Source organism: Chlorocebus sabaeus, chromosome 11, assembly GCF_047675955.1.
Source record: "Chlorocebus sabaeus isolate Y175 chromosome 11, mChlSab1.0.hap1, whole genome shotgun sequence".
In the NCBI taxonomy this organism is placed as follows: Eukaryota; Metazoa; Chordata; class Mammalia; order Primates; family Cercopithecidae; genus Chlorocebus; species Chlorocebus sabaeus.
In genome coordinates this window covers 12,837,772-12,860,316 of record NC_132914.1, presented here as the reverse complement: position 1 = coordinate 12,860,316, position 22,545 = coordinate 12,837,772, and the positions used below count along the sequence as shown (strand labels likewise).

The 22,545-nt window shown below is 47.6% G+C and overlaps 1 protein-coding gene across 7 annotated transcripts in view; it reads right to left on the bottom strand.

The window, feature by feature from the left end:
- The window catches only part of BCL2L14 (BCL2 like 14), an 82,921-nt gene that overhangs the window by 48,130 nt on the left and 12,246 nt on the right, over positions 1-22,545 (bottom strand). For 4 of the 7 annotated variants that reach the window (XM_073020493.1, XM_073020491.1, XM_073020490.1 and 1 more), the window contains exons 1-3: positions 11,682-12,169; positions 4,368-4,541; positions 965-1,035 (exon numbers count right to left, since the gene is read on the bottom strand). In XM_073020493.1, the coding sequence (XP_072876594.1) occupies positions 965-1,035; positions 4,368-4,541; positions 11,682-12,165 (729 nt within the window). In that variant the 5' untranslated portion in view covers positions 12,166-12,169. Of the gene's footprint in view, positions 1-964; positions 1,036-4,367; positions 4,542-11,681; positions 12,170-13,438; positions 13,713-20,674; positions 20,872-22,545 lie in introns of those variants that run through there. The other 3 variants (XM_073020492.1, XM_007967694.3, XM_007967689.3) reach the window with 3 other exon arrangements.

Below are 22,545 nucleotides of genomic sequence, written 5' to 3'. Positions count from 1 at the left end.
GTTATGGACCCAGGAGGCACAGAGAAGCCCTTCTGACTCTGTTGAAGGTTTGCTCACCAACTCTTTACCTGAAGGCAACTCTCACCCGTTCCTGAGTGGAAGGATGGGTCTCAACTTCCAAATGGCAGGAAATCCATACATTCCCCCAGTAACACGAGCACGCCTCCCTGGCTGAACTGCTAAGAGACCCCTTAAACAGACAACAGTCCAGCGACTACAGGGGAAAAAGATTCCAGAACGTATTCCAGCTCTGGAGCGACTGTGGGACACAGATATCCAGGCTGCAAAGCAAACGCGAATCTAAACTTCAATGAGGATCAGTTACATAGGGAACGAGATTAATAATTCCATCCAGCAAATTTTAATTTACTGGTGTCTTTTCCTGCTATTATAACATGCTCCTTGTTCAGTTTCCAAAAATTCCAAGGAGGCTCCAGAAGGTTTACTTATGTTTTCCAAAGTGACTCATTTTTGAGATTCTACCAGCGTGAAGAATTTTGACTCCAAGGGAAATAAAATTTAGGACTAAGTAGAAACCAGGACTTGGAAAAGGAATAAGCTAGGCTGGGCGCAGTGGCTCACGCTTGTAATCCCAGCACTTTGGGAGGCCGAGGCTGGTGGATCACCTGAGGTCAGGAGTTCGAGACCAACTAGGCCAATATGGCGAAACCCTGTCTCTACTAAAAATACAAAAAATTAGCTGGGCGTGGTGTTGAGCATCTGTAGTCCCAGCTACTCGGGAGGCTGTGGCAGCAGAATCGCTTGAAACTGGGAGGTGGAGGTTGCAGTGAGCCAAGATTGTGCCACTGTACTCCAGCCTGGGTGACAAAGCGAGACTCTGTCTCAAAAAAAAAAAAGAAAAAAAAAGAAAAGGAATAAGGTTGCAACCTGGAGTACAATTCCATCCTCATGTACTAGTGCATGGGCACAGAAATCAATTGCACCAGTTCAAGGTGTTCCATACCTTTCTTTCCAACTGATCCCCTGAATATTTCAGCAGCTCAACAATTTTGGCTATTATTTGTTCTTCTTCATCTGTCGGAGAAAATTCCAGTTATTTCTTTTAAGAGAAGCAAAAAACAATCTTACATTTTTCCAGGGACCATGAATGCTTGTGGCTTGGTAAGGGCTGGAGGAAGAGGCATGCTCTTTTTTTGAGACGGAGTTTCGCTCTTGTTGCCTAAGCTGGAGTGTGATGGTGCGATCTTGCCTCACTGCAACCTCCACCTCCCAGGTTCAAGTGATTCTCATGCCTCAGTCTCCCAAGTAGCTGGGATTACAGGCATGTGCCACCACGCCTTCTATTTTTAGTAGAAACCGGGTTTCACCATGTTGGCCAGGCTGGTCTCGAACTCCTGACCTCAGGTGATCCGCCCACTTCGGCTTCCCAAAGTGCTGGAATTACAGGCATGACCCACCGCGCCTGGCAAGAAGCATGTTAATTCTTACCAAGTAAATCTTACTTCGCCTCTTCTGCCCAGACACAAACCACACTAGGGATTTCTCCTACAGCCCCTTCCTTTCCTTCTTTCCCCTTCCTCCTTTGCTCAGTCCCCCAGCTCTCACTGTGACATTCATCTCTATAGTTACCTTAAGCTTGTTGTTGAAGACATCGGTTTCACAGCACAGGATTTCATCTATGAAGATATTTAGGAGGAATATTCTTCTGGTTTTTGGATTTTTCCTCAGCAGATGGTGCTTTTATCTTATGGACACCATCAATCTCATATTTGATTATATTTCCCTCTTTGGGTTAGTTGCTAGAAAGTATAGAGCCAAATTTGTGGCCCACATCTAAGAGAGTGGATTGTCTTGCTGGCCTACATTTTGGAAATTAACCTAATTCCCAAATCCGTCTGATTTTCCTGTGTTTGTTTTCTTTTTACAAAGATATCTTTCAAATTGATGGATTTTATTTGACTCAAATTTATTCTTTGTATGCTGGGTCTTGACAATAGGCTGGGATAAGTAAGTACAATTAATAAATTCCCCCATGGCCAAGGCTGAAAGGGCAGATGGATAGGAACGTGGCCACAGTTGGTGTATGGTGTGTGTTGGGGGGACAGGGGCGGTGGAGTATGTGAGTCTTGCTCCGTCGCACGATCTTGGCTCACTGCAACCTCTACCTCCTGGGTTCAAGTGATTCTCCTGCCTCAGCCTCCCAAGTAGCTGGGACTACAGGTGTGTGCCATCACGCCCAGCTAATTTTTTGTATTTTTAGTAGAGATGGGGTTTTGCTATGTTGGCCAGGCTGGTCTTCAACTTCTGGCCTCAAGAGATCCAACAGCCTCAGCCTCCCGAAGTGCTGGAATTACCCATGTAAGCCACCGCACCCAGGCTTGGCAAAATAAATGTTATTCTTCTTCTACTTTTTTTTTTTTTTTTTGAGATGGAGTTTCACTCTTGTCACTCAGGCTGGAGTGCAGTGGTGTAATCTCAGCTCACTGCAACCTCCGCCTCCCAAGTTGAAGCGATTCTCCTGCCTCAGCCTCCCGAGTAGTTGGGATTACAGGCACCTGCCACTACGCCCAGCTAATTTTTTTGTATTTTTAGTAGAGACAGGATTTCACCATGTTGGCCAGGCTGGTCTTAAACTCCTGACCTCAGGTGATCCACCTGCCTTGGCCTCCCAAAGTGCTGGGATTACAGGCACGAGCCACTGCGCCTGGCCAAAATAAAAGTTCTAAATTGAGTGAGACCTGTCTCAGACATACTGGGTTAACACTCTCTCAGGGAAAGTTGCTGGCACAGCTGCCTGTATTTCTCCTGTGCAGAGGATGAGGTCATCTTAGCTTTCGCTTGGGTTAGGGGTAGCATTCCATCTCCCAGGTCCACGTGGGATAGCAATAAAATGTCGACACTGTCTTTTTAGCTGACTCAGAGGCCTCCTCCTGTCCTCCAGCTCCTCACACGGTCCCCTGGGTCTCTGTGGCAGCTGTGGCCCCTTTACTGTGGCTACTGCTCTGCATCAGGGGTTGGGAGACACCGATACCTTTGGAGGGAGAACCTTCACCTTGTTCTTTAGGGTGCTGCAAACCCAAAAGCCACCTTGGCCTCACTGTTAGAGGAGTTAAAAAGGAATTTTTTAGGCAGATAGCGAGGGTAAAGAAGTTCTCGGTCAGGTTTTTCTTTTAATGAAAAGCAGCCCCCAAATCATTTTCTTTTCTAATAAAGAGTAGCCTGTAAAATTGAGTTGCAGACATAGACAAGCAAGCTAGAAGCTTGCACAGTGAATGTTGGCAGCTGTGCCAATAGGAAAAGGCCACCTGGGACTAGGCATGTCCAACATGGCAGCCGCATTTTCTCTTTTCCTTTCCAACCACGTGTGCTGTAGGGAGCAGACAACATGGCACCGGCCAAGTGGCAAGCCCACTTACATAATAAGATTAGGGTGGGGTGGCCAGCTTCCCCCATGCTATGTAAACGTCACACCTGGTTCAACTGATCTTTGGGCCCTGTGTAAATCAGACACCACCTCCTTAAACCTGTCTATAAAATCCGGTGCACTCTCACAGGCCGGAAGTCACGTTTGGGTTCCCCTCTCTGTCGCAGGAGAGAGAGCTGTTCTCCTTTCTCTTTGTTTTGCCTATTAAACCTCTGCCCCTAAACCCACTTCTTGTGTGTGTCCGTGTCCTCGATTCTCTTGGCATGAGACAACAAACCTCAGGTATTTATCCCAGACAATGAGGCTGCATCATCACAACCTCCACGGTAGTTTGTGGAGAGAGCCAGGAGCAAGAACTGTGGTGGGGGAATGCCGGGCAGAGCTTCTCTTCCAGTGGCACTTGGCCTTGCTCCCCTTCACTCTCCCCTCAGTGCCTCGAGTTATCACCAGCCTGATGGGATCTACAGTCTCACCTATTGCTATGGTTTGGGTGACAACTGACCCAGCCTTGTCACTACTTCTCAGTTCCACTCCATGTCTTGCACCATAGCTGGTGCCTGACAACCCCCTGCTTTTTCACAAAGCCCGAAAGCAATGTCATAATATAAATCCCTGGCTTGACGCTCCAACTGTACCTGGTGCAAATTGGCCCGGGGTCACTGGTAACATGATCAGATCTAACATTGCATTTCCCGCCACAGACAAGGCTGAATGCGGGCTTTGTGTCTACTCCTCTCCCTCTGTAGGAGACTTTCCTTTCTGACTTAGCAAAGAGCTGGGCGTATTGGTTCAACCTGCTGGGGCAGCCCCCTTGCCTTGGGCTGGTGTCTCAAGCTGGAGCTCACTGCCCACAGCCTGTGGCTGTCAAGCCCTCAGTCCAGGCAGCAGGGTCTGTCAAGTTGCCAGGCCCGGGATGGATAAATACACAAATGCTCCTGCGCCGCTGCCTGGCAAACACTCCACCCGGGGAAGGAAAGCTTACCTTTCTTAGAACTTGAAGCTATAGGCAGGCGGTCTTTGAGCTGGGAGGAGCGACCCTGAAGTACGAAAGTCTCTTTGGACTTGAAGCCTCCTGCCTGGGTCTCTTGTGGTGGTGGCCACGAATAAACAATTTCAGCCACTCGGTTGGCAATGGAAACGACTTTGGGGTCCACAGCTGAAACAAGATAAAATGGTGCTGAGAGGCCCTTCCCAGAACTTCATCTGGCTCATTGGTATGCAAAGTTGCCCGGAATGAAAAGACCAGCCCAGAATAGAAGGAAACTGCCTGGGAGTATGTGTGCTGGGGGAGGGTCGTTCTTCAGAAAGGACTGAAAGTTGCCTGGCAGAGGCCGGCATGTGGGAGGGGTGCACGCAGGAATGATTGTCACCTTGAAACAATTGGCCTTCTGCACACTCTTTTTGAAGTCTTGCAAAATTAGGGTCTCCTTTCCCCTTTGCAAGGGAAGAAACACAAAAAGGAGTGCTTAGCTCTTTACTTCAAGGAATGCTCATTATGCTTTTATTTTTATTCTTTTTTCTCGACATGCTTTATACCTCTAAGAGCCAGCCCCTACGTGCATAGGAGGACATTCAATAGTTTGACAAGCATCTGGGGGTTGGTCACTGAGGAAAGAAATATCCCTGCTCTCAGGGCAATGAGATTCATCATCCAAGTCCATTATCAAGTGAAGCTAATTCCCATCGCTGGTACAGTCCTGCCTTTTCTCTCCCCTCCATGTCTACTGGAAAACATTCAATTAATGCTTACAGGTAAACAAGGATGCAGTCAGCACAACTTATGGCCTTCAATAATGTACAACCCGAGAAAAGAGTTACGTCATGTATTTGCACACAGGATTGTAGAATAAAGCACTTTGAGATAGGACGGTGAAATGGCACTGGCCCATTGAATATTGTAGCCTATAAAAGACCAGTTGCCTGTGCCCCTGAATGGGGACAAGGGGAGGTGGGGTGGGCAAATGGCACGGCTGAGTTGCTGGGTGGTAAAATTTTTGCTGTTGATTTGTCACCAAGTTCTAACCTTTTATTTGTTTATTTACTTTTTTCCAGACTGAGTCTCACTGTCACCCAGGCTGGAGTGCAGTGGTGTGATCACAGCTCACTGCAGCTTGGACTTCTCAGGCTCAAGCGATTCTCCCATCTCAGCCTCCTGAGTAGCTGGGATGACAGGTGTGCATCACCACATCTGGCTAATTTATTGAAATTCTTTTTCTAGAGATGGGGTCTCCCTATGTTGCCCAGGTTGGTCTTGAACTCCTAAGCTCAAGCAATCCTCCCACATCCTAGCTCCCAAAGCGCTAGGATTACAAGGATGAGTCACCACCACACCCAATCTAACTTCTAAACGTTTAAAAACTTGTACAATCTGTCTTGGATGCCGTGTGGAGCAGCTGGGTTTTACCATGTAACATTTGAAGTATAGTACTAGGTAATTCACAGGATTTGAAGACAGTAATGGAGTGGCGTTTTGGACAGAAGGTTGGTGTGCTCAAACTCCTAGGGCACTCCTGGGCTTTGTACAGCCCAGTAGGTAAGAGAGGCAAGTAGAGGGCCTGGGAGGGACTGAGACACAAGAGAAACAGGTTTTGACATCATACGGAGCTGCCAAGGTGGCTCCTGATCCCTCTCCCTAGATTCCTCCACAGCCTAAGGCGTCAGTGTCCTCTCTTCAGCCCTCCAGCCATTCACGGAAAGGCCACAGAAGATAATGCTCTGTCCATGATGCCATCCTCTGGTGGACATCTGACTCCTAAAGCCATCTTTTTCATGGTTAGTCTACAGGGTTCAAAGACCGATAAGAAGCGAATGACGGAGAGAAGAAAGGTCAAGAAGAAAAGGATCGATGTCTTTCCTCCTCATTTTAAGAACCAAGCAAAACAGACTTTCCACTTTGTCATCCCCTTATTGCAGCCCAACCAGCCTCCGCTGGATCTCCGGCCACCCATGGCCCCTGGCAAAGAAAGAAATGGCAAGAGGCTGGCTTCCAAAACCGAGGGAACCTTCCCTGGCCCGTGTCCTCAGGAGATGATAAAGGAAAGCAGGCCTCTGCTGCCTTTACAACCTTGTGCAGCTCATCTAGGGTGATCAGCATGTGGTTCTACCACCGGAAAGCACCCTGTGCCCATCTTGCACATTAAGAAGGTCCATGAAGGGTCTCAAAGGCTCTGTCCCCTCCTCCCCTCATAAGGCAGGGTAGCCACAACATCACCAACAGGTACAAAATTACCCAATCTGGCTAACTGTGTACAGGGTATGGATTTTTTTTTCTTCCAAGACAGAGTCTCGCTCTGTTGCCCAGGCTGGAGTGCAGTGGCGTGATCTTGGCTCACTACAACCTCCGCCTTCTGGGTTCAAGCCATTCTCCCTTCCTCAGTCTCCTGAGTAGCTGGGATTACAGGTGCCCGCCACCATGCCCAGCTAAGTTTTGTATTTTTTCAGTAGAGACAGGGTTTTGCCATGTTGGCCAGGCTGGTCTTGAACTCTTGACCTCAGATGATTCTCCCGCCTCAGCCTCCCAAAGTGCTGGGGTTACAGCAGGGTATTGATTTTCTATGGGTTTGTGGACATGGAGTAAGACATGTCCAGGAGAAACTATAAGCAAACATGTTCCCACAGATTCACTAGCTCTAGTTAAAATTCCCATCTTGGATATTTTCATTTTAAAACATGAAAAAGAAAAGATTCTATTCTTGTCAGACTTGGTCCTGTCTGATAGGCGAGGGAACATTGGATGGGGTGGGGAAAAGACAGAAAGGCTGTCTGTTCTTTGGAGTCTGTTTGGGGGTCATTGTGGGACCAGGAAGAACAGGCCAACGGGGTCAGAAGGTCCCATTTCGCCTGTAGTCTGAGGCATTTGTTTTAAAGAGAAAGGGCAGGGGTTTGGGGTGTGACTTCCTTATGGACTGTTCTTTCCCACTCAGTATCCACTTTCTTCTTCTTCCTTAGTAACAGACCCCTAAAATGTGAGGGGCAGCTGTGAACCCAGCTGAACAAACTATATTCCCCGGGCTCCCTTGCAGTAGGGAAGGGCCAGTGAGATGTCAGAAGCTGGGAGCAGTTTCAAGAAAGCTCTCTAAAAGGGAACTGAGGCTGGGTGCAGTGGCTCACGCCTGTAATCCCAGGCTTTTGGGAGGCCAAGGCAAGGTCATCATTTCAGGCCAAGAGTTCGAGACCAGCCTGGGTAACACGGACCCCATCTTTACAAAAGATAAAATAATAATAATAATAAAACAAAAGGGAGCGAATTACCTAGAAAGAAGGCACCCTTTGCCCTTCCTTTGCTTCCTTTTTATTCCTGCCTGAGAGGTAGACATGATGGGTGAAGCTCGAACAGCCACCTTTAGAATATAAGGTGACTTTGAGGTGGAAGCCACAAGCTGAGAGAAGGCAGAATTCCCAGCAATTCTTGTTTTCACCCCTGTCACCCAAGCTGGAGTGCAATAGTGCAATCTCAGCTCACTGCAACCTCTGCCTCCCAGGCTCAAGTGATTCTCCTCCTTTAGCCTCTCGAGTAGCTGAGACTACAGGCGCAATTTTTGTATTTTTTTTTAGAGAGACAGGATTTTGTCATGTTGCCCAGGCTGGTCTCAAACTGTTTGGCTCAAGCGATCCACCCACCTCAGACTACCAAAGTGCTGGGATTACAGGCATGAGCCACCTTGCCTGGCCATTCCCAGGAATTCTTAATAACTTTGTGAAGCTGTCATATCAGGCCTGAGCTGCCAAAATTTTGTCCTCTTGTAAGGGAGAGAAAAACAAACCTGTATATTATTTAAGCCATGGGTATTTGGGTGTGCCATTGTATATCGCCAAACCTCACCTTAACTATGACATTCCACATGAGCAAATCATAGCTATGGAGAAACAAAAGGTTCACAAGTAAAAGAGCCTGGGCTGGCAGTCTTTAAAACTAGTGTTGATGTCCATTTCTCTACATCCCGAGGCCTCTTCCTAACATAATTTGGTCTTGGGACATAATCTCACAGTTCCCACGTAAGCCTGGTATGGAGGCCTGGCAGTGGCTGCACAAGGCTACATAGTGACCTTCAGTTAAAATAACCCAGGTGAGGTCAGGCGTGGTGGCTCAAGCCTGTAATCCCTGCACTTTGGGAGGCTGAGGCGGGCAGATCACGAGGTCAGGAGATGGAGACCATCCTGGCTAACAGGTGAAACCCTGTCTCTACTAAAAATACAAAAAATTAGCCGGGCGTGGTTGTCGGGAGCCTGTAGTCACAGCTACTCGGGAGGCTGAGGCAGGAGAATGGCGTGAACCCGGGAGGCGGAGCTTGCAGTGAGCCGAGGTCGCACCACTGCACTCCAGCCTGGGCGACAGAGCGAGACTCCGTCTCAACAACAAACAAACAAAAACAAACAAAAAAGAACCCAGGACAAATCCAATTTGTGAGGCCTGATTTGTATGTGGCAAAATAGAAATAGAATGTGAGGCTCTTTTGGATCACGCCCAGTGTAAAACCAACACAAGTATCACAAGTAAAAAACACGTAATTAACTGACTGAATGCAAAAGCGAGGAGAAAAGTGAGACGGGAAGATAAGCTCTACAGATGTGTTGAAAGCCTTCTTAGGAGGCCATCATTTTTCATTTTGTATGGAGAACATTTTTCAGCCACAGGTACCATTCAGCACATTAACACATCACCTGAGTGTTTCTGAATTTAATCTTTAATTCTCAATCTCACACAGAAGTTTTCTTTCCCTACTGAAAAAAGAAAGAAAAGCTTCTCTTGAAATTTTAGAAAATAAAAAAATGTCAAATGACACTCCAGTAAATATTGAAATACAGAATGCAGTTTATCTCAGGAAAAATCGGAAGCTGAAAGTCTGTAAAACTTTCTCTGTCTGCTGGCAAAGTCCACAGTACAGGCCAAGTAGAAAAGGCCATTTCGGTGCCTCCAAACTGTTCTTTGCCCCAGAGCCCAGATGCCACCCCGGGCAGAAGGAGCTGTGGCTGGGTGAGGGTGGCTGAGGGGTGGGGAGGCAGGTGTGGAGGGGAGCACCCCAGGGGGCCACTCCCTCTTGCTCTAGACCTGCCTCAGCTGGGCAGAGTTCAGAGAGCAGATGCCTTGCTGTGAAAGTTAAACAAGTCCAGGGAGAGGCCTGGACTTCCAGTGAGTCCAGGCTCTGCTACTTCCTGGCTGTTTCCTTGGTAAGCCCGTTTTGTAGGACTCTCGTGTCCTCATCCTGTCTGTGCCATAAGGTTCCCCCAGATGATCTGACCATAACTCCCACTGTTTTCAACATCTGAAACTCTAATGGGAAACGGGAGTTTCCTTGATCGTAGTGGATGATCTAAAGCTGCCTATGAGTGGGCTGATTCTCCAAGCAAGCCAGGACTGTCACATTTGAAAACTGAGACATTACTGCCACCTCTTGACTACGTATTGACAAGTTACCCAGGCCAATGAAAGCCAGCAGGAGGGGCCCTTTCCTTTAAAATCTGAGTTTCACGGTCGGGCCCGGTGGCTCACACCTGTAATCCCAGCATTTCGGGAGGCCAAGGCGGGCAGATCACGTGGTCAGGAGTTCGAGACCAGCCCGACCAACATGGTGAAACCCTGTCTCTACTGTCTCTACTAAAAACAGAAAAATTAGCCAGGCGTGGTGGCGCATGCCTGTAGTCCCAGCTACTCAGGAGGCTGAGGCAGGGAAATTGCTTGAATCTGGGAGGCGGAGGTTGCGGTGAGCCAAGATTGCACCACTGCACTCCAGCCTGGGTGACAGAGCAAGACTCCATCTGGGAAAAAAAAAAAAAAAAAAAAAAAAAAAAATCTGGGCTTCGGGCACTGGGCTTTGTTGAAGGAGAAGAAGATGCTTATACCAAGGTGTGCACATGAAGGACAATTGTCTGTTTTTTTGAGACAGAGTCTCATTACGTCACCCAGAGCTGGGGTGCAGTGATGTGATCTTGGCTCACTGCAGCCTTGACCTCCTGAGCTCAAGTGATCCTCCCACCTCAGCCTCTGTAGTATCTGGGACAACAGGCATGTGCCACCATGCCTGGCTAATTTTTTTATTTTAATTTTTTATGGAGACAGGGCCTTGCTATGATGCCAGGCTGATCTCAAACTCTTCGCGTCAAGTGATCCTCCTGCCTTGGCTTCCCACAGTGCTGAGATTATAGACATGATGGGCTCTCACTCTGTCACCCAAGCAGGAGTGCAGTGGCGCCATCTTGGCTCACTGCAACCTCTGCTTCCCAGGCTCAAGCCATCCTCCCACCTCAGCCTTCTGAGTAGCTGGGACCACAGGCTTGCACCCCCGTGTGTGACTCATGTTTTCATATTTTTTGGTAGAGACGGGTTTTGCCATGTTGCTAAGGCTAGTCTTGAACTCCTGAGCTCAAGTGATCCCCGCACCTTGGCCTCCCAAAGTGCTGGGATTACAGGTATGAGCCTCAGCACCTGGTGAAAATATTTCATTCAGTACAATTAATTTTGTCCAACCGAGGGAAGATTTTGTCAAAATGCTTCTCAGTTGTTTTTGTAGGATGGTTTGTACTTTGTCGGGAGTCCTTTTACTCTTGCTCTCTGATCTTCCCATCAACCATACGAGGTGGAGAGAGTGGGATACCCAATGTACAGATGGAAACACAGAGGCCCTGAGCGAATGAGTTGACTTAGGAAGAGCAGCGGCCCAGGCAGCCCAAGCAACCCCCTGGTTAGGACTCCTCCATTTTTTTTTTTTTTTTTTTTTTTTTTTTTTTGAGACAGAGTCTCACCCTGTAGCCCAGGCTGGAGTGCGGTGGTGCGATCTCAGCTCACTGCAACCTCCGCCTCCTAGGTTCAAGCGATTCTTTTGCCCCAGCCTCCTGAGTAGCTGGGAACACAAGCATGCGCCACCATGCCCGGCTAATTTTTTGTATCTTTAGTAGAGACAGGTTTTCACCATGTTGGTCAGGCTAGTCTCGAACTCCTGACCTCGTGATCTGCCCACCTCAACCTCCCAAAGTGCTGGAATTACAGGCGTGAGTCACTGTGCCTGGCCTCCTTCTTTTATATGAGTATCTAGTACAGAGGATTAGGAATTTGGGAGACAAGCTTATTTATAGACGGTGAAGAAAGAAAACCAGTCCCATCACCCTTAAGTTCCATCATTCTCCTTTTAGTCTTGAGAAAAGCAGGGCAATTAGGATTGAACACTAATAAGTTGGAAAGCTGAGATATAATGCGTGCCCTCTCTAAAGCCACTTTACAAGATGAGAAGAGATGTACCACTCTGGACGCAAAGAGGGGAAAAACTAGGATGCGGGAGAGAAATAAATCCCAGATGCCTACCTTCATGCTCCAAGCACTGTTCCACGCTGGAAAGAGACCTGGACCACTGCTGGCTGTGCAAACCTTGGGATTCCAATGTCCTTTGACCCTGAGCAGAGATCTTGGCAGGCGAGCTCTGCGAATCTTCCTTCTCCACTACTCCAAAGAGTGCTTTCCAAGAAGACTTTTTCTTGCCAAGGTTGATGGCCTTTTCACTGGATTGGGAATTTCTGCAAGGCCATGACACCTGTGTCCATGACTCATTTGCTGACCAATTCCCCAGGCCCCTCTGGGACAAACTTCTTGTTCTCAGCAGCTTTGGCGAGAAGAGAGCAGGAGTGCTCTTGAAGACATGGTGTCTGGCGTAGTAGGCGAGGATTTTGAATTCTATGGTGTTTAGGTCATCATCATCTAGGGGGATTTCTTCCAGGTCACACGCACTGGTGCTACACATGTTGGGCCTGTAACAACAAAGTCCACACTGTGTCCTTCTATGCAGGGCCATTTACTCTTTGCAGGTTAGGAGTGACAGGGGTGAAAACTCAGTAAACATTTATTGAACGTCTATTGTGTTTGTGCTGGAGGGTAGAGAGGGAAAGGTCACAGTCTTACTGGGGTGGGAAGAGAGACAAGGCCATAGATAACTCCACACAAAGAAAATGAACTACCAGGTGTGGTGGCTCATGCCTGTAATCCCAACACTTTGGGAGGCCAAGGCGGGTGAACCACGAGGTCAGGAGTTCAAGAGCAGCCTGGCCTATACAGTGAAACCCTGTCTCTACTAAAGATACAAAAATGAGCCAGGCATGGTGGCGCATGCCTATGGACCCAGCTACTTGGGAGGCTGAGGCAGAAGAATCGCTTGAACCTAGGAGTTGGGGCTTGTAGTGAGCCGAGATTGCGCCACGGTACTCTAGCCTGGCGACAAAGCGAGACTCCATCTCAAAAAAAAAAAAAAAAAAAAAGAGAATGAACTAATGAACTAAGTAAGAGGTCTAACAGAGATGCAGAAAGCCAGCTGAGAAGGCAGGGATAGGTGAGCTTCAAAGAAAGAGGCAAGTGAAAGCTTTTGGAAAGTTAGAAGGAGTTAAACAGGTGGGTGGATATTGGGGCTAGAACAGGGTGGGCAGAGGGGAGATTATAGGTGAATTCAGAATGTGTTTGAAGAGTGGTGAGAGAACTGCGACAGCATACGTAAGCAGTTTGCAAATAGCCAGGGCTTGAAAAGAGTGGAGGGAAAATAAGTGAACTAGCACTTGCGTCCAGATTATGGTGGTCTTCGACTATCAGGCTGAAGCTTCGCCTTTTCTCACGTTGATCAGTATGTTTCAAAAGGAGCTGTGGACTGTGGAGTTAAAGATCTTGCTAGGGAGTTGGCAAAAGAGGGAGGCCAACTCAGGGAAGAGAAATGCCTGGGACCTGACCCTTCCCTTCCTCGGTTCCTTCTCCCTCTACCCTCTGCTTTAGCTTGTCCAGGCTTCTCTCTCCCCTCTCTCTGTCTTTCTTTTTTCTTGCTATATTTGGTATGCCATGTAAGATTTCATCTGAAAAAAGCATCCTGTTATTTTATTTTACTTTTTACGAATTTGAAACACACTGATGGAGGCAATGGAGAGCTGTTCAAAGTTTTTAATAGAGTGATGTGATCACAGGCATGTTTTAAAAAGATCAGTACAAGCACTGAAACAACAGGATGCAAGCATTTTGTCTTTATTTCCATACGAATAACAGGATAGATAAAGAACTGATTTTGTTCAATTTCCTTGGCTTAAGCTTACATGAAATAACTCCTTCTCTGGGTTTCCTGCTAGGAAAGCAGTTCTTTTTGCTAATAATCTGTTTCCTTCTGCTGTCTGCTCAGGACTACATTTTCCTTTTTGTCTCAGATGCGAGAAAGCCCAGATCTACCATGTGAAATGTCCCAGGCAGTGAGTGTATCAAGAATTAGCATGGGTTTCTCAGTCTAATAGTCCCAAATTCAGATTGTGGCCATGCCAGTGACTAGTTTTGTGACATGTGGCAGGTTACTCTACCTCTCCAAACATGAACTTCCTATAGGCAAATTGCAAAAAATAATAGTCACCTTGCACAGATATTGTGAGGGTGTAAGGTACACAAGAGAAGTCCTTGCACAGAACCTGGCTCAAAAGTGGTAGTTACGTTTTTTTCTAGTTCAGCTGTTGTCCTTGGCCCTCGGGCTCTTTTTTTTTGAGACTCAATTTTGCTCTATTGCCCAGGCTGGAGTGCAGACTGTAGCTCACCACAGCCTCAACCTCCCCAGCTCAAGGGATTCTCTCACTTCAGCCTCTCAAGTAGCTAGGACCACAGGCACACGCCACCACACCTGGCTACTTTTTTTGTTTTGTTTTTTAGAGACGAGGTCTCGCTCTGTTGCCCAGCTGGTGTCAAACTCCTGGGCTCAAGTGATCCACCTGCCCCAGCCTCCCAAAGTGCTGGGATTCAAGTGATCCACCTGCCCCAGCCTCCCAAAGTGCTGGGATTACAGCCATGAGCCACCATGCCCGGCCTCAGGCTTTGTCTTAATATGGCTCTTAATCATGTTCCCTTCCGTTCCTGGTCCTAATTCAAGACCATCTTTCGGCATGTAAGCTGGTGTGATGGTAAAGAAGCTGCAGCGATATTAAGGGGATTGGCTGGCATGTTTCTCTTTTTCTTTCCACCGTACCCTGTCATACCAGGACCAAATTATAAACAAATGGGACAGTAACTGGAGACAGGGTTTGAGGCAATGTAAGGCGGTACAGACAAATTGACCTGGGTGTCTGAAGGACGAATGGCCAGGACTGGCTCAGCTTCTAACTTGCAACATCCTTGGGCAAGTCACTCCATCTTTTTGTCCCTCGGTGTCCACATTATTGATAGAATGAGGATATTCTCTAACTTTTCCCCCTGGTTCTGCTATTAGAAGGAGGTGTAGGAGCTGAAATATCTCCCCTAAGGGCCTGCTAGATGCTGCCTGTTTCCATCACTGTATCCTCTCCTTTACTTAGAAGAGGCTCATACTGGCTGATAGCGAAGCCGTTTATCTGAGGAACTGCTCCTTGGCCAGGCCCCAGGGAAGCGAGGGTCCCTGGCTAGGTGCGTGCTGATGGAAGCGACCCTGGGAGGGATGCAGGGGTCTACGCCACAACATCAGGTGACGAGGGGAGGGGACAGAAATGGCTCTCCCAGTGTAGCAAAGGGCAAGTTGCAAAACCCGCCAGACCAACTACACAGACACAATTACACAACCTGCAAGCCCCATGAACCCCCCTCATATAACTGAATGTAAGCAAATGCTTGAGGAGTATGGCATGAAGTGGGGGTCATGACCGCCATCCTTCCTCCCCCTCTGCTGTTTCTTCACATTCCTGTCTTATTCCAGGGCTTGGACAATCTTTCTTCCCGCCACTGCTCCAATTTCACATTCACTTACATGCTTTTCACTCACATGCAAACCGTTTGCTCTGTCGGGAGTCACGTCAACGTCTCCTCAAAGGTCACGTTCCTTCCTGCTTTTCCACTTACCCCTTCCCGCTCCCCAATTCCATCCAAGCCACCCTCCCCCATGCATTTTCCAGTCATCCCACCCTCCCCTCATCCATCCCCGCAGTGCAGCCCTGTCCATTCTGCCTGTAAGGGACATCTGGTGACCCTATACTCACCCCAGCTCCACTTCCCTGTTCCCAATGACCAATCTTGGTCTCACTAAAGATGAGACAACCATTATGTGTCTCCTGATCCAAAAACACTGGATCCAAATCTGATCAAACCTCTGGATCTAATGATCAGTTTACAGGAAATACAGGGGACAGAGAAATAAGCTAACGACCACAAGAAGGCAGCTATCCAAATTCAGTATGTGGTAAATTCTGCAAGACAAATGGCCAGTTTCTTCAACAAATAAATAGCACCAAAAAGAGGTGAAGACAGAGAACTGCTACAGCTTAAAAGAGACGTAAGAAACATATCCGACAGGGCACGATGACTCACGCCTGTAATCCCAGCACTTTGGGAGGCCAAGGCGGGTGGATCACCAGAGGTCGAGAGTTCGAGAGCAGACTGACCAACATGGAGAAACCCTGTCTCTACTAAAAATACAAAATTAGCCAGGCATAGTGGTGCATGCCCGTAATCCCAGCTACTCGGGAGGCTGAGGCAGGAGAATCACTTGAACCTGGGAGGCGGAGGTTGCGGTGAGCCAAGATTGTGCCATTGTACTCCAGCCTGGGCAACAAGAGTGAAACTCTGTCTCAAAAAAAAAAAAGAAAAAGAAAAAGAAAAGAAACATAACAGGCAGGGCACGATGGTTCATGCCTGTAATCCCAGCACTTTGGGAGGCAGGAGTTCAAGATCAGCATGGCCAACATGGTGAAACCCCGTCTCTAAAAAAATACAAAAATTAGCTGGGCATGATAGCGGTGCCTGTAATCCCAGCTAGTTGGGAGCCTGGGGCAGGAGAATTACTTGAACCTGGGAGGCAAAGTTTCCAGTGAGTGGGGATCGTACCATTGCATTCCAGCCTGGGTGACAGAGGGAGACTCCGTCTCAAAAATAAATAAATAAATATAAAGAAAAAAAGAAACATATATATATATAAAAGGAAAGGTCAATTAGATATCATGAGTGGATCTTTATTAAATCCTAATTCAAACATACTTACTGTATAAAGACGTAGATATCTTTGAGATGATAGAGAACTAAACATGGTGTATATTTTAGATGATATTAAGGAAGTATTGATCATCTTGGCTGGCACCGTGGCTCACACCTGTAATCCCACCACCTTAGGAGGCCAAGGTGGGAGGATCACTTGAGGCCTGGATTTGGAGACCAGCCTAGGCAACAAAGTAAGATCCCATCCTTCTTTTTTAAAATTTAAAATTATAAATATTTTTTAAAAAGATAATCTCATTAAATGTGGTAACATTGCCATTAAAAAGTACATATCTGGGCTGGGTGCAGTGGCTCACGCCTGTAATCCTAGCACTTTGGGAGGCCGAGGTGGGCAGATCACTTGAGGTCAGGAGTTCAAGACCAGCCTGGCCAACATGGTGAAACTCCGTCTCTACTAAAAATACAAAAATTAGCCAGGTGTGGTGGCACATGCCTGTAATCCCAGCTACTTGGGAGGCTGAGGCTGGAGACTCTCTTGAACCCAGGAGGTAGAGGTTGCAGTTAGCTGAGATGGTACCACTGCACTGAGTAACAGAGTCAGACTCCATCTCAAAATAATAATAATAATAATAATAATAATAATAATAATAAAGAAAATAAATTAAAAGGTACATATCTGCAAGTATATATAGTATATATGTATATAAAAACAAAGTAGACATACTGTAAGATACGAAGGCGGGACTTTGGCTGGCTTCCCCAGCACCTAGAATAGCGCTTGATGCTGTACTGACTGGGCTATCCGGGTTATCTAGAGTAGCGCTTGACACATGGTAGGTGCTCAGATATCTGATGACTGACCAGATGATTGATTATAGGACTGCCAGACACATTCAGAATACAGGACACGTCCGATCACATTTGAAGTTCAGATAAAGAGCAAATAATTTTTTAGTATATGTCCCAAATATCATGAGACTCATATATCATAAATATTAGTATATGTCCCCAATAAATATTATATGCTAAAAACCACTCATATTTGTTGTTTATCTGACATTCAAACGTAACTGGCTGTCTTGCATTTTTGCTTGCTAACTCTGGCTCCTCCTAGGAGTGGAAGCTGTGGCTGAGATACACTGAGACCTGAGGTGTGTGCAAGCAGCAAAGCGGGTCACCAAGCCGGGTGAGGCTCTGGCAGGGTCTGTGGTCAGAATTAGGTACGGCAGACTTGGTGGGGAAAAGGCGGAGTCTAGCAAGAGACCGGATATGGAATTTCTCAGGAGAGGATTCATGAGGCTTTTGATTCAAGGCTTCCTTTTGGACTGAGCGGCACAGGGTACTGCAGGAAGGATGTGCACCCTGGTCCTTCAGGAACTGTGTCCTTGGGTAGGAGGCTGTGCCCCCTCGTCAAGCCAGTAACGCTGTGCTCCTGAAGAAATCTCCATGTACCTTAGAAACAATCCAGACCTTTTGAATGTAACGCGAGGGCTTTAAAATTGTGTGTGTGTGTGTGTGCCTGTGTGTGTGTGTGTGTGTGAGAGGGGTGTTGTCGTTGGAGAGAGGGCTTCTTTAAGAACAAGTTTGCTAATGCCGTTTCAGCAGCAACATCAGAAATCGGGGAAACCACTGAGGTCAAGATGGAGTACTTAGTCCTTCCATTCCGTAAAATGTGAGATTTTTGTTGTCTTACAGGCTAGAAAGGCTGTGACTTGGCCCGGCCGACAGGCAAAGCTAAGGATGAAAGAGGATGAGAGAGAGGCGGAAAGAACAGTGCTTAGGAGCCAGCCCCAGAAGGAGGCTACCCTACAGCGCAGGGAGGGCGGGGGCCACTGCCATAAGAGCCAGGAGAACAGGGAGCAAAAGAGAACAAAAGGAGACAAAAGGGTTAAGAGGGTTTAAATGTATTTAACAAATGCAGATGCCGGACCCAGTGGCTCACGCCTGTAATCCCAGCACTTTGGGAGGCCCAGGGGCAGGATCGCTTAAGCCTAGGAGTTCAAGACCAACCTTGGCTCTGTCTCTACAAAAAATGAAAAAAATTAGCTGGGCATGGTGGTGTGCACCTGCAGTCCCCGCCACTTGGGAGGCTGGGCAGAGAGAATCACTTGAGCCTGAGAGCCGGAGGCTGCAGTGAGCTATGATCACGCCATATGATCTGTTGTCTGGAGCCTCCCCTTCTGCCCTTCTCCTCTCCCCCTCACTTCAGACCTCTCAGGGTCTTCGTGCCTTCTGCCCGGACTGTACCCGGACTGTACACCCGGTGTACTCCAGCCTGGGTGGCAGAGGGAGACACTCTCTCAAAAATCAGAAATAAAGAAAAAACAAAAAACCCACCCACACAAACATAGAATTTTTGTTTCTTCTAATCCTCGTTATAAATTACTTGTTCAGTTTACAGCTAAGTCTTACTTTCAAGCAGCAGCAATCGAGTATTATCACAGGTTAGATCCCTTCTGCTTTCAGCTGTTCCTACAGAAATTGTACTTTATCCAAGAAGCCCAACTTTGGGGTTTACGGAAATGTAAACCATAAGTTTTATGCTTATGGTGATAGAAGCTCCGGGTAGGGCCCCTGAGTGCTGGTCCAGAACCTGGAGGGGAGATTTCCGTTCCTGAGTGAAACCCGTGAGGCTTATTCTAATTCAGGGCCGCAGAGCACACAACCGCGCCTCACTGCCCCGTTTACCTTCCTGCTCCTTATCTATAACAAACCTGCACTCTCAGAAGCGAGGCTACAGAGGTTCTTTTCTTGGCCTCTTTCCCTCCCCGAGGTGGCCAGGGTCCTCCACGTCTGGTACCAGCGTGGCCTTTGGGAACACTGGCTGCCTGGCCGGATGTGCTGAGAGGCCGGCTGGGAAGGCCACGCCGCAACAAGCACCTACATTCCAGGTATTGGCAGCTGCACTGTCGCAGGGTTCTCGCTCTGCGGACTCACTTGTTGAGGTCAGATTTCACTTCCCTCCCAGTGGGTGGCAGCTAATGATGGATGACCACACAGAGGAAACTGTAGCAAGCACCTCGTGTTTCCACACACAGAGGTGGCCACCACCTAGTGCCCCAGTTACGCCGGACACCTGGTTTGCTGTGCCTCTGCCTGTCCCAGTGGTGAGGGGTGTGGAGAACCCTTTGGCGGCTGTCCCAGCAGAAGAGCTGACTTCATGTGCTCAAGACACACAATTGAGGCCTGAGAGGATCTTGTGGACACTCATCCCCACGGAGCCTCCCACAGCACATCCTAAGCTCAGCTTGGTTCTGTTGTCTGGAGCCTCCCCTTCTGCCCTTCTCCTCTCCCCCTCACTTCAGACCTCTCAGGGTCTTCGTCCTGGACGGTTCTTTTTTTTTTTTTTTTTTTTTTTTTTGAGACGGAGTCTTGCCCTGTTGCCTAGGCTGGAGTGCAGTGGTGCAATCTCGGCTCACTGCAAGCTCTGCCTCCCAGGTTCACGCCATTCTCCTGCTCTGCCTCCCGGGTTCATGCCATTCTCCTGCCTCAGCCTCCCGAGTAGCTGGGACTACAGGCGCCCGCCACCAGGCCCGGCTAATTTTTTGTATTTTTAGTAGAGACGGGGTTTCACCAGGTTAGCCAGGATGGTCTCGATCTCCTGACCTCATGATCCGCCTGCCTTGGCCTCCCAAAGTGCTGGGATTACAGACGTGAGCCACCGCACCTGGCCCAGACTGTTCTTTAATACTAAAGGTGAAATGAGGAGTGAGAGAAAGTGCCTTAACTTCCCACCACAGAAGCTGAACGCTAGACAGAGCCTCAGGTCATATTCACCAAACAGAAGGTCCAAGGCTCTGATTGTGGAAAGAACGGGGCAGGGAGCTCAAGGAGGAGGGAGCTTTCTGGAGGGGAGAGAGAAGGGTCTTCCATTTACCTGTGCCTTAGACTCAAGGAATTCTCTGGGGGTCTAGACCTCCTGCGGATGAGTGCCCAAGTTCCCACAAGGTACTCAGGACTCTGATCTCAAACCAGGAATTCCCACGCTGGCTCCAGTCCCCGCATCCCCGTGGTCTCCAGCTTGGGCAATGGTGTCCCTGGCCATGGAAAGGCTGTCATGTCATCGCATACCTCCCCAGATACATAAGCAGAGAGGACTGAGTAACGTCACATGGCTCAAGCAGTAATGTGTTCTTAACTGAATGTCATCCCAAACTCTTTGTAGCAAAAGAGAAATGAAAGAGAAACCTAATAACCTTTCTTTCTGTTTCCTGGAAACCCCGATAAACTAGATTCTCAATGTCATTTTGTGTCCGGAGACTTACATGATAAGGACTTTGTAATAAACCCAGTAAAGAGCTCCCCAAATTAGATCGCCTCATTTGGCAAACAGCTAAAGACCGGGTTGCGTCCTCCTGCGAAGGCTGAGAATGAAGACTGGTGCCTCCTGGTGTTACCTGGTCTGGAAGCTGTCAGTGATTTCTTCTGCTTCAGGTCAGGTGGCAGTAAGGATATTTCTAGACCTGAGATTCTCTCCACGAAACTCAAGAGGAAACTTTCAACAGGTCTTCTTGGCTTGTCGTTTGGAAAGATTCATGAAGTTTAGCGCTCCAGGCTGTAGCTTCTTCAGGTTCAGGACTCAGGCTGAAAAGAGGCTTAAAGAAGGAGAACCACTTCCTTATTAAGCCCTGCCCCTGGCTCTTTAATTAAAGGAGGGGCTGATCTTTGCCCGTGTAATTTGACTCTAAAAGGAATTCTGTATTCATTACCTAGCACTCTTCCTGCCCTTTGGGATAACTAGGTGGGTGTTCTGATACTTTACTCTCCTTATCAGTTGTTGTTAGTTGAACAAATGTTTACTGACCACCTACCATGGTACAGGTACTGTACACATATTTAATCTTTTTTTTTTTTTTTTTGGAGACAGAGTTTCACTCTGTTACCCAGGCTAGAGTGCAGTGGTGCGATCTTGGCTCACTGCAACCTCCGCCTCCTGGGTTCAAGCAATTCTCCTGTCTCAGCCTCCTGACTTTCTGGGATTACAGGCTTGCATCAGCACGCCCGGCTAATTTTTGTATTGTTAGTGGAGACACGGGTTTCACCATGTTGGTCTCGAGCTCCTGACCTCAGGTGGTCCGCCCTCCTCGGCCTTCCAAAGTGCTGGGATTACAGGCTTGAGCCACTGCGCCCGGCCCACATATTTAATCTTAACAACACTGAGAGGCAGGTGTTACGATTCCCATTGCACAGATGAGGAAACTGAGGCTCAGAGAGGTGAAGTATCTTGCTAGGGATCCCTGTCAGTTGAGCTGAGATCCAAATCGTGCTCTTTCTGGCTTTACACTATATCATGTCACCTCTCCTACGTGACTCAAAGATTGTATTCAAGTGGAACCACTGGAAAAGTGTTAAAAACGGAATATAACCATAGCCATCGTAAAAACCACAAAAACCCACTGAAAAGCCAAATGTCATAAGTTTAGAGATGGAATTTCCTATTATATGAAGTGGGAAACAGTTACTTCTGATTTTATGCTCTATCCAGAGTCTTAAGTGAAATAGATATGTATGGCCACACTTGAGATCATAAACCCTGGACCACTGTCAAACTGTGACGATGAAGGAAGTATGAATAATGAAAGGGGAATTAACGCTATTTTCGTAAAAGTGGGGAAGAATGGGTCATTTTAATATTAGGCAAACAGATCTACAAGAGACAAACATGGTAGTTATGGGAAAGTTAGAGATTTAGTAACTCAAGGTGAATTTTCACTAATAAACTGATATTTTTTGCACCAGTGTGGTCAATGTAGAGGGTATTAAAGAAATACTAAGAATGATTTGTATCTTTTTATAAAAACGTGCCATCTTTTTTTGTGGGGGAGGGGGGATGATGAGATATATTCACTGGAAACAATTCAAGAATAAACAGGGCCTGGCTCAGTGTCTCAAGCCTGTAAGCTCAGCATTTTGGGAGGCTGAGGCGAGAGGATCACTTGAAGCCAGGAGTTTGAGACCAGCCTGGGCAACATAGTGATGAGACAAGCGTTCTTCAGGACTGGTTTGCAAGGTACAGGTCACAAAGACCCCACTGATAAAATGACACGTAGTAAAGCAGCAGCCCAAACCTACCAGAACCAAGATGCAATGAAAGCAACCTCCGGTCATCCCCCCTGCTCATTGTACGGCAATGATTACACACCATTACACTGGTGTGCTAGAAGACACTCACTCCTACAGCCCCACGGCAGTTTACAAATGTTATGGCAATGTCTGGAAGTTACCCTATATTGTCTGAAATGGGAGAAATCCTCAGTTCTGGGAACTT